The sequence below is a fragment of the Calidris pugnax genome, unplaced genomic scaffold (assembly GCF_001431845.1).
Source record: "Calidris pugnax isolate Ruff unplaced genomic scaffold, ASM143184v1 scaffold127, whole genome shotgun sequence".
Taxonomy (NCBI): Eukaryota; Metazoa; Chordata; class Aves; order Charadriiformes; family Scolopacidae; genus Calidris; species Calidris pugnax.
In genome coordinates, this window is record NW_015090883.1 from 2,172,778 (window position 1) to 2,184,960 (window position 12,183).

Below are 12,183 nucleotides of genomic sequence, written 5' to 3' on the forward strand. Positions count from 1 at the left end.
GAACTTTACTACTTCTTGAAGAGTCCAAGGCATTCCAGTGTCAGCTAAATATTAGTAATCTAAGTCAAAACAACAGCCAATGCAAACTATTGATTGAAACACTGACTCTTCTCTCATCTAAGGTTCACTGAGCTGCTGTTCCAAGAGCGGGGACATCAGCAGGTCACAGAAAACAGCTCCACTTCCACAGCTCTTGGAGAGGAGTCATCCAAACGACTTAATACCCTCCACCTCCAGAGGAACTTTACTTAAATAGAATGTTAATCAGAAAGCTCCTTCCCCCACTTGACCTTCTCTTGATTAATTCAGACTGAGAAATGGAGTTGGTTTGTTTTTTTGTGCCCAGCCCAACCTTCTCTTTGTTATTCAATTTATAAATGTGTCAAATATAATTAAAACTGGCAGAGGTCAAGATTAAATGAAACAAACTGTAAACATTGCTTGTGCTATTTGGTTGATGGAAAGCTTTTTCTATAAAAGGCTTTTAAATAAATGAATTCATATTATTGTGCTGCAGGACTGAAACCTTGCTCCAAGTGTTCGAACTTTTCAGGGACGCTGTCAGGTCAGCTTAGATTCAAAACTTAAACATGGCTGGGATTCTGAAATTGCCTAAGGGAATTAGGTACCTGACTTCCACTGAAAGTCAATGTACGATGGGAAATGAATTGACTTTCAGCAGGAATTAGATGCCTTTGAAAAGCCTATTTATGTCCTCACAAACAGAGGACCATGACCTTCATGGAGATAAATTGATGTAACGCCTTTGACACCTACAAAGCATCTGATACACAAATTTTGCAAAACCTAAGCCAAGCCAAAAACCCCTAACAGATACCTTTACGTATTTGCTTGTATTTTGGTTAGCCCTAAATATTTCCCTTCAATGTACAATAATGAAGATATTATTAAGGAGTGGCACAACTATAAGCCGAACTTCCAAGACATTAGTCAGCCAGGCTGCAATTTGCAGTTTAAATCACTGATTTTAGGGGTACTCCTGACCTGTTGATTGCAGATTCAGAGCCTCAGTACCTCCAAGGTTTTCCCTAAACCATTTTTACATTAAAACCCCACACCCGTATCTCATTAGTCATCATGCAAATTCATAGCAGGCAATGGGGAAACTCAGTAATTTTGAAGGCAAGTTTCTGTCTTGTTGACTGAGATTTTAGTGCTAAGCAATACAGCATTAAAATTTAGATTACACAGCTTTGAAAACAGATTCCCTGGCTATTTGACATGATTTCCTTTAATTCCTCATCACTACTTTAAAAAGTAATGCAAGGAATGTGATGTTGTCTGTATTTTTTTTTGTCTTATTTTTCACACAGGATGGTCATTTTCAACTCCTGTGCTAAATTCTGCTTATTTTGGCACTTGTATGTTTACATTTCTACATGTTTCATGACTTTAATAAGCTGATGCTACATTATGAACTGAGCTTTTTGGGATTTCTCAGTCAAATGCCTTTAGAAAAAAACACTATAGCAGTACCATCGGACTGGAGTCAGAAATTTCCCTTTCCCATCTTAAAAGTCTTCTTATTTATCTCCAAATACTCTCTAAGAATTCTACTGGTCTCCTAGGAAAAGCTACTTCATTCAATGTTCAGTGTGGCTTCTAGAGGCAGAACTTAATGACAAGATCAGGGGTCTTTTGGGGACAGGATGACATCATGATACAAGATGGCACAGTCACAGAATGTACTGGTCCTTCATCTCTGAAATGGCAATTCATATCTGAACAGAGATGATCAGGCAAAATTAGTGCACTTATTCCCTCTTTATCTTCAGTGGGTATGAAATTAGACAACAAAACCGCTGCAGAGCCCTGTAACCAGCAGGTTTGGGTCATGAGAAAGCCAGTGATTGAGGGATAGAAGGTCAGGACTGACCAATGAAGGTAGAGTTAGTGTGCACCAAAGATCTCATACAGCCTTGCCCAATCTGTTCGACCAAGACTACGTATTAGTCCCTTGCTTTCATAACCACAGATGTTTTCAGATCTATTGAAAGCAGCTGATAAAGATTCCTCTGTGGTGATGAGTAAACGAGACCTGATATCAGAGAGTGGAAAGGAGCAACGTAACTGTCTCACACCTTGGGAGCAGCTGAAACCATCTAAAGACCATCTTAACTATCTGCTACTTGGATGTATCGTACTCTAAAAGCTAAATAATCTCTGTTGAACTGACTACACAGATTTTAATGTTTTATCTATTTCCACTAGTGTATGTTTTTCTCTCCTTCAATTTTCTTTCTCATCAATTTGCTATGAATATTGCCCTGTGTTTAGACTTCCAAAACCAAATTTTGAAAGCTAATTAGATATGGAAGGATTTGAGTGAAAATCCTGTATGGTACCCAGATCCTTCATTAATGATAACGCAGAACTATATAATAAATGAACTAAAGAAACTTGAAAGTTTTGGTTATTTGTCTAAGGTGATAACAAGCATTGCCTCAATCATCTGGAAAAGGGAGAAGCATCGAGTAACTTCTTCAGGGTTCAGTCCTCAGCAAAATCTGGCATTTCCAACCAACAGTTACCAACTGTCAGAAATGTAAAAGTAAGCTGCAGTTTTCAAGAGCCTGGCTGTTCTGCCCAAAATGAGAGCCCTGCTTAAGCAACAAATCAAGTCCTAAACTCTTTCTTCTAGTTGGCAGCATGAGGAACACTTCTGTAACAAAGAGATCTTGGGGCTATAGGCAGCGAACAGAGGCATTGCTGAATGAAGTTGGAAAGAAGGCTTCAGAGCAGTACTTTTCTCTTTTTATATCCAAGTATTTTTATTCAGTGAGGTTGAGACAAAGAAGATCTTGGGAGAAATAAAAAAAAAGTTTAACAGATTTAGTGGATCTTGGGTATTATAATATCATCTAAAATAATTCAGTGGCCATTTTTGCTAATACATAACTCCCCCTCAGAAGAAAGTCAGACTACTTTTCTCACCAAAGCTAGAGTTTGGGAGCCGACTTGGATTTTACATGGATGCAAATATGAAGGGATACTATTAGGGATATTCCACTGCTGCACAGCTGAGTTGATACCAGAATTTGGACTAATGGCTTCAGCTTAAAGCTATTCTTGTAACTAAGGACAGCAGATTGGACTTTTAACAGGGACATTTTAACTGTAAGATGTCAAAGACAGCTTGCAGTAAGCAGAGTTGTTTAATCTAATATCTGGTTTTACTTTATTATATAAAAGGATTCCAAGACGTATGTTTATGTTTTCAAATTCAAATATTGATTAAAATGAGTATTAAAAAGTTATCCTACAGTATTAAGAACCTAAATAAGAGAACTTTTGGCCAGAATGAAAAAAAAAACCACGATATGATATTAATTAATACAAATAATACTGAAGAGGCTGCTGTACTGTTCTGAATGAGAGAAATTAGGAACTGCATACTGGTGTTTTAAATTCCCTAAAATTGTAGTATTCTGCAAGGTTTTCTAGCTGCGAGAAAACATTTAATCCTGATGCCTGTATTGTTCTCTTCAAGAGGAATTGGATCAGGTCCTTTGTGACCAATTCTGCTTATTTACACTTTCATATACTGTTTAGCTTTCATGCATTCCATGGTTGAAGAAGAATCAAGAATTAAGCCCAGTCTTCCTTAAATTTTTAAGACTTTTTGTTAATTTAATCCCTTATTTCTCCAGTTAGCGAATACAAAATCACTGTCATTAAAGATCACCTTATTTTCTGTTTTCATATTATTCTGTTGTTATTCTTCTCACTGAAGTCTCCTTTCTAGTCATAATGAACACTCGGAGCATTTCATTGAGAAAAATGAGGAGTTAAACATTTTCTATTTCCCTAATCAAGACCCTGTCATTATCATCACTGAAAGCCAGAAAAAAAATAGGTGAAGAACGACAGAATTACATGAAAGGTAAAAAGGACACTGCCAAAGTGATTTTGTGATCACAGTCACTTATAATAATAGACCGCATGTTGGCATGGCAATCTAATTGCACACTAAAGCCCGAGTGTAAACTCGGTTACTAGTTGCATTACATAATGCTGATGCTCAATCACATCAGTCACAATTGAGCTTAATATGAATAGAAATTTTGAAAAGTCTCTGATTGTTATTGTGGAATAATTCATACAGCTCGTCAGCAAGACAGTTATCAATTTAATTTGATATTTTTGAAACAGAAAGCCACAGTGATTCAATTCTAGAAGAACAAGCAGCCTAGAAAAATATCTCGTGTTTTGCAAAAGGAGAGAAGAAAACAAAAGTAGGATATATTTTTATTCTATCACTTTTGACAGTATCCTTTTAAAGGGAAAACTAAATTAAATTTTAAAGGCCGAATTCTGTTCTCATTGACATCACAATAGCTCCAGAGTAATCCGACCAACTTTCATAGAATTACTCCAGAGTCACAAAATATTAATGGCAGCAGAAGCTGGCTTTTCAAGCCTAGCTGTTTCACAATGGGAATACATTTTAAGAAGTGATATATAAAAGAAAATAGTTTGGGTTTTTTATTCCATTAAATTAGATCTGCAAATATCACAGAGAAAGGCTGATTCCTCTTTTTGTCTCAGATAAGCTACTTTCGGAAAACATGTATGAGGAGAGTAAGACAGAAAGCTCAGAACAATCATTGAATTAAGAATGTGTTCAGTAGACACACTTGGGTTTTTCCCAGACCACAGATTGCTTATCCTGAAATCTGTATTTCACATAAATGGAGGGGTACAGGACACTGAAAATTGATCTGAAGGCTAAATTAAATTTCTCCTGCAGTGACCTGATTGAGGAAAGGAGGAAGGGGAAGAAGGAAGGCTAAGACTGGTGCAATTCAAAGAGCAAAGATATTAAGTGATAGCCCCAAAAAAGTGCCAGAGGTCTTCCAACAAGAGGTATGCTGTTCACATCCATCCCACTCTCTGGTGACACGCTCTCCCCAGCTATTTCCACTTGATTCATGTTGCTTCTATACTTGTTGAAACGGTTCACACTGTCTCACTGTTATTACTGCTATTATTTTACCTATCCACGCTTGTCTCTGCCAGTCTGTTATTCATAATTGCTAGGGCTCCAACCCCCCCCGAGAATCCATTTTGCTTTGAATTAGAGCTCATTTGCCTCGGATAGCCATTAGCAGTCTCCGACAGCTGTTTCTGCATGATGGCCAGTGAGACTTTATTGGAGGCCAGGAAGTCTTTCATGGAGATCATCTCGCCTGACAGCCGGCGTCCGTCTGTGTCGCTTTCGTTGACCAGATCTGTCTCGATGGAGATGTTTCTCCGGCTGCGCACATTTCCCGGCATTACCACATTCCTCCGCGAACGAAATAATTTTCTTTGGCATCTGTGGCAGCACCTGCAGTCCAGCTTCTTTAATATCCAGTTTATGGATTGTTTGATGACAATAGAGATCACGTTAAATAAGGAATAGATGCAGCACACCCCCATGAGTATGAAGACAAAATTGCCAAAGCGGTAAAGGCCTTGGCTCTCGTATTTGATGTTCTGGCTACTGACCAGATCACCAAAACCGATGGTACTGAAGGCCACGAAGCAGAAGTAAAGCGAGTCAAAGTAACTCCACCCTTCAATCGGTGTGTACATTGCAGAGGCACAGCAGGAAATTATGAGGGATGCTACACATAAAATCAGCATGACGTAGTACACAGAGGGCTTCCAGCCTGCCAGGCTGTCCACCTCAGAGGTCCCCGAGCCCCGCCGGCCATTGTGAGGGAGGACCCCTTTCCTCCTCAGCTGTCTTTCGTGGCAGGACTTCATGACGTAGGCTATGACAGTGATCAAGCGTTCCAGGAACAGGTTAAAGAACAAAATGGTCCCTGCACATCCTATAAGGCCATAAAATATCAGAAAAATTTTGCCTCCAACGGTGGCTGGGGTGGTCATGCCAAACCCTGGAAGACAAAACAGAAGAGTTGAAAAAAAACAACCTGTAGTTATTGTGTCAGGAATTTCGTCACATGCAAAACTGAAGAATTGGCAGTAAATCCCAGCTCAGCTCTGGGAAAAAGCAAGGACACTCTCCCCAGCTGTTAACCACTTGTGATTGACCATGTCCCAGCAGTAAGGGGAAGGAAACTCATGCCAGTATTTCCTCCAGAATCAGAAAGAAACAAAAAGCAGAATAAAACACACTGGAAAGTAAGGAGGGTTTAGTGGAGGCCTGAATTTTGGTCTGGTTGCCAAGCCCGCTCCATCCCCCTTTGTGCCTCAGATCACTTCCAGGATTCTGGGTTATCGCACCCCCTTCCCTCGTGGGATTTCTCAGCTCAGAGGTGCTTCAGTCTTCTCTCAAATCCCTCCCTTCTTAAAGCCTGCAAATAGTAATTTTGTTATGGCTAAAACTATTGATAAGACAATCTTGCTTTAATAAGATATTACTAAAGAATAAAAAGTATGTCCAGAACATCATTGAGCAAATTTGAATAATGCTGACGATAAATAACTTTGCTGCTGCTTGATTAGGATCGATAAGGGATTACATAATTGACCAATGAAGCCAAAACAATCTTGCTGAGAGGACAGAAAAATTATGTTGGACATGTTCTTTGGGACAACAACTTTTTTGCCATTGTTCCCCTTGGCACATAGCTATTTCCACTCACTGTCTACCTTCCCCTTCTGCTCCACGGCCTTATCCCCCTATAATCCTAGTTTTGATGCTTAGTTTCTGCTCAGTCTGCCTCATCTGCAAGTCATGACCTCCACCCTGTGGACAGACCCATAAAGACCGACGGACGAGGGGAACCTTTCTGCAGCTGGTGGGACCTGCCCCACACAGCCATGGGGGCTGCTGTGTCCCTGGCCCACCCCGCACTTGGAAGCAGAGAAGAGGCTGAAGGCTGGCCAGAAGCCAAAAGGTGGAGAGCATAAATTAAATACCCTGGGAAGAGAAGTGTAGTTCAGGCTCAGATCTCCAGCCTAGAATTATGCCACTGCCATCATGGCCAGAACCCAAGCTCCTCGGGTTCCTTTGTCTAGTCGACTGGATTTTGTCTCGGAGCTCAGGTCTGCGTAGGTAAAACCCCACCAGCAAAGGCTTTACAAGAGCACCCACTGGGGGTTGGACTAGATGATCTTTAAAGATCCCTTCCAACCCAAACTATTCTTTGATTCTATGAATCTGTGCTTTTGAAGCAGGCATGATGGGAAACGCACGGTGAGCTATAAATACCAAAAGATGCAGAACATTGATCCAGAGAGGCAGTGAGGCTCTGACTGTGTCTCCACCCCTTGTCAGCTCCTTCTCTTCAGCACAGACACCGTTTTGACCTCCTGGAGTAAATGTAATTTTTTTTTTTCATTTTCCTATTTACGAATCTCAGTATGTAGCAATCAATACTAACATTTCCAAAGAAGCACTAAAATGAAAAACCTAAAAGCAGTATGAAGATATTAATTTAGCAAGCATTTTCCTTCAAAGATTATTTGTCAAAAAATGAGCTATAAGCTTTTAGTTCCAGAAATTATTTCAATTCTTGAAATGCTTCACATTTCCATGTATTGGGCCACGCGATGCTTGATTAACTTTGACCATCGCAGTATTACACCTGGGATTAATTTGGGATGCTTTATTATAGAGTAGGAGTTGTTTGACAGTAACTACATTTTTCTCCAAATGGATTCATGGCATGTTTGAAATATTCATAAATTCAAGTAAATTTGATGAATTGTTTCAGCCAAGAACTGCAGGAGAGCAAAATGTAAAAGACTGAAACAGTTGAAGTGAAAGTAAATGTTCTCTTTTGGCATTTTTGTGATAAAACTTTTCATTTCCAAGTATCAATCACCTTTTTCGGTAAAAAAAAAATCAGTTGGAAGAAAAAAGAATGGAAAAAAACACTTTGAAAAATCTTTCAGACTTTTAAAGTTTCATAATCTCAAAAAGGAACATGACATTTCACTAATGATCAAATCAAACCTATAAAAAATTTCATTATATTTTACCCTTCTGAAAGACATAAACCAAATCTGTTCCTATACAGCTTCAGATTAAGGTTTTTCCCTATTTTTTTCCTGCTGGTCATCATACTAGAAATGCACTCCTTATTAATTCCTACTAAAAAATTGCTACCCTTGGTGGGATCTGCCTCTTTTTCCCCCCAAATTTCTGTAAGGAAAACTGTGGCTTATTCATGGACAAAAATGTACAGCAATAGGATGTGCTCTTGTTTTAGTAAAATTACTGATGATTTGTGCTGGGCAAACACAGAGGATCGATGTATAAGTCAATTCTCTCATGAGGTCAGTGAAAGCTCTTGTACCAAAACTACCCCCTCTAACCCAAGGACACCGAAATAAGCCTGTTGTCTGGGATCACATGCATTACTCGAGCATCAGAGGAGCCATGAGCTGTTCTCTCTGAAAACAAAGACAACCCTTAACACAGCAATGTGTGTCCTGGGGGCAGGTATCTCCGTAAATCCTGGAGGTATGGACATATCTCCACACATCCCCTCTGTGTCCTGGACCTGGTCAGGTTGCTCTTTTGCATGGAGAGGCAAGAGGAGAGGCCGTTGCAGAGCTGAGTGACATCTCCACATGAACCTGGGACATCCACCCACACCTGGGAGCTGTAAAGTGCACCTGGGTTCCCCCACTGAGACACAGCATTAGTGCCTCACCATGTATTTTCCAGAAGACTGATGAGACACTAGGAAAAGCAGCATTCATCCCCTCTCTTTTGCTTCAGATGTTCTACAGGGCAAGGGACTAAAAAAAGCCAACTCCCTACTCTGCTTGTAAAATGCCTTTTTTTCTCCTTCCATTATAGAAAAGGAGATTGGAGTCTGGGGTGCCACTACAGCATTTGAAAACTGAAATATTGCAGCATTTCTATTTTTTATTTTTGCAAAAATGTATGTGAATAAATGCCTGGCAGGTCTCTCTGTAGCAGCTGAGAGTTGCTATGACACGCCACAGGAGATACTGCCTGTCTGCCAAACTGAACCAGAGAGGAACGGGCCAGGAGGTGTCTGAATTACTATTGATATGTTTGATTGACGCAGCAGTTTTAATCCAAAAGATTTAATTTTGCAGCTGAAATATGTCAGTTTGAGGTCTTGGCACAATGGTGGGACACCTATTGCTCTGCCTGGTGCCTTTCTCCAGTCCCTGTACCATCCCAGGAGAATCACGCTTCCCTGTTTCCTGGGATACCCCAGAACTGGATCAGCAGCCCCTGTTTCCATGTCTGTGACCTGCCTCTGAGCTGCCCTCTCTTTGAAACAGAGAGCACAGCCTTACAAAAAGCAGACTAAGGGATTCATTTCCAATCCCTTAAAATGTTAACCCAAGTCCTTATCAATCAACGATTGATATCATCAAGGATTCCAAGACTGTGCGTATAGACTTGCCAGTTAATTTTTGCTGTTTTCTTGATATATCTACGTGTCACATGCAAGTATTTCTCCACTGTTAATTATAAGATCAGGTTTATTCAGACTGGACCTACGTATCTTTCACAGCTGCAAGTCATGCTTATCAGAAAATGTAGCTCTTGGTATTGTTGTTGTCAAATCAACCTTCCAAATGCACACTACAGGTGTGCAACCGTGCCTTCCTAGTTGCTTGGCTTTTCCTACAGCAAAAAAATGATGGGTTTAGAAGCAATTGCCATATTTGTGCTCTCCACCTACTGCAGGTATGGTTGTCCCTGTTCCAGCTGCCAGCTGAAGGGTGTCACCCTTCAGCCCTGGGATCAGAGACCTCAGGTGAGCAGGACCAAGCTGCAAGGACACAGAATCGCCGTGCTGGGTCAGACCATTGTCTTTGACAGTGAAATCATATAAGAAAATGTGAATAGGGAAGTAAATATGAAGAGAGTGATCCTTCCCTGGGGTATTCTCACAGAAATCAGCAGTTTAGAGGCTTTGAGGACATCACATTTAACAATTTCATCATCAATCTTGTCAAATCCTTTTTCAAATCCTTTATACTCTTCGTATCTATTAAACCTGAGGGAATAAGTTCCACGGTGTAATTATGCTTTGTGAAAAAGAAGTCTTTGTCTAACCTGCTGCCTGACAACTCATTTCAGACTTCTCACTTTTTGCAGGTAGCTGGAGCAATCATCATTCTCCACACACATTCTCCCTTTACCTCCCCCCTTCGGATTTTACAGACTTCTGTTATTTCCTTCTTTTCTATTTCTTCCCCAGTCTGAGGAAGTCTATAACATTTAATCTCTAGTTTTCAGTCTAAGACTGCTGCTGTTACCTCTCGTTTCCTTTCTACCTTGAGAGTCTGTCAAAGATGAAGGAGCAAAACCAGAACTATATGCTGTATTCGCAATGCAACGTCTGCGGAAGTCTATCACATTTCATCTCTAGTTTTCAGTCTAAGACATACTCCTAACCAGCGCTGTTACCTCTCTTGTTTCCTTTCTACCTTGATAGTCTGTCAAAGATGAAGGAGCGGGACCAGAACTATATGCTGTATTCGCAATGCAAAAGTACTTTGAATTTATGCAGGGCATACCGATGTCTTGTGCTTTGCTCTCTTTTTCGTAGGAATTCCTGTTTGCCTTTTTATTTGCTATTGACCACTGAACTGATATTTTCAGCAACCTGAAGGTCCCACAGAGGGTCTGAGCTCCCATGATGGCCGTCTTGGAGCTCTTCAACGTCTGGCTGTAGTTACATCTACCTTTTCCCATGTGTGTTACTTTGCATTTGTCACCACTGAATTTCATCGATTATTTATTTACCTAGTTATATGTAATATGAGAAACGTAGTAATATGAGATTCTTCTACAGTTCATTACAGGCCTGAATACTTCTCTGTCCTAAGGAAATGTTGCTATCTATTTATTTATTTATCTCTTTTTTTACATTGTTTATGACTGTTGAAATGTGCAGGCGTCAGCAAAGAGCCTCAGAGGCCCTGCCGTTAATCTGCTTCCATTTTGAAAACTGAATATTGAGACCCAGACTTTTCTTCTGTTCTCCTTAAACGGTTATTTATCAATGGTAGGACTCCACTTTTCATCCCATTAGAGTTTTATTTCTTTAGAGGCTTTGATGAAGATGTTTGTGAAAAATCTTTTTGAATGTGGAGGTAGGCTGGAATTTTTGCGAGACACAACTTCCCTCTGCAAAAGCTGTATCCTCTTTTTGAAAATCCGGACTAATTATATTCTTGTTTACACTTTCTTAACGTGCCTCTATGAAAGACTGGCCTATGGGTTCCAGGAACTTATTTGCAGCCTTTTCTACAAATTGTTGTTACGTTTGCTATCTTTTCTTCTCCTTGCACCAAATCCAACTTTAGGGTATAAACCACCCTTGGCTAAGCAGCCGTTTCATGTTTGACTTATTTCACACGTCCTGCATGAAAAGCTTCAGTCCTGGCAGTTGGAAAAAGATTACTCAAATATGAGCAATAAAGGAAAACCAGTCAAATATATAGAAGGGAAATGACTTAGCGAGCAATTAGAGCAGCAGCCTGATCCATACAGCGTAACAGCAAAAGAGAAAGAAGTTAAATTGGCAGCCTGGGAAGCAAATATAGAATGAAATTATGAAATCATATAAAAGAGGAAATAAAAGCAGCGGCTGACACGTGGGACATTATTTGAAAATACAAGATTGCTTCTTGTGATGAAGAAATAAAACCAGGAAACAACTGCAGGGAAAAAAATGCTAGTCATTTTTTTTATAAGAGACTGGTGATGAAATTTAGTGAACTTTATTTTACAAGTTGGGTGACATTTCCTGAAGAAGAGTAACTTCAAGTAGAAATCGAGATTACAGTTAATCAAGTGAGAATCAGATCATTCTGAGTTGTGAAAACTGAATGTTTTTAAGGTACTGAAAAGTGTTTCAATTGATTTGTTAGATATGTCTGCAGATACAGCACTATATTATCACCACTGATAGATATGCACGACAAATCCTAACTTTACCAGCCCAGCAACAAAGAAAGCCTTCTTGGTAAAAATTTCAGATTTCTACTCTGATATCAGTATGACACCATTTGCTGTGTCCCATGATCCATTGACTGCTATAAACTGGTGTTATCTTTCCTAATATTCAGCTGAACTGAGCAACCACATTCCTTGTATCTGCAATTTTTCTTCACCTATTGTGGTTTGTTTTTTGTCATATATTGCTCAAGCAACAATTCAGATTTGTTTGCTGAATATTCGTCTTAATTCTGAATTTCTCTGTA

At 39.8% G+C, this 12,183-nt stretch overlaps 1 protein-coding gene across 1 annotated transcript in view; it reads right to left on the reverse strand.

Moving 5' to 3' along the window:
- Nucleotides 1-3,625: 3,625 nt before the first annotated feature.
- Nucleotides 3,626-12,183, reverse strand: part of KCNK13 (potassium channel, two pore domain subfamily K, member 13) — a 55,616-nt gene continuing 47,058 nt past the window's right edge. Inside the window, exon 2 of the mRNA XM_014947014.1 lies at nt 3,626-5,906. Within this exon, the coding sequence (XP_014802500.1) occupies nt 5,014-5,906 (893 nt within the window). The 3' untranslated portion in view covers nt 3,626-5,013. The remainder of the gene's footprint in view (nt 5,907-12,183) is intronic.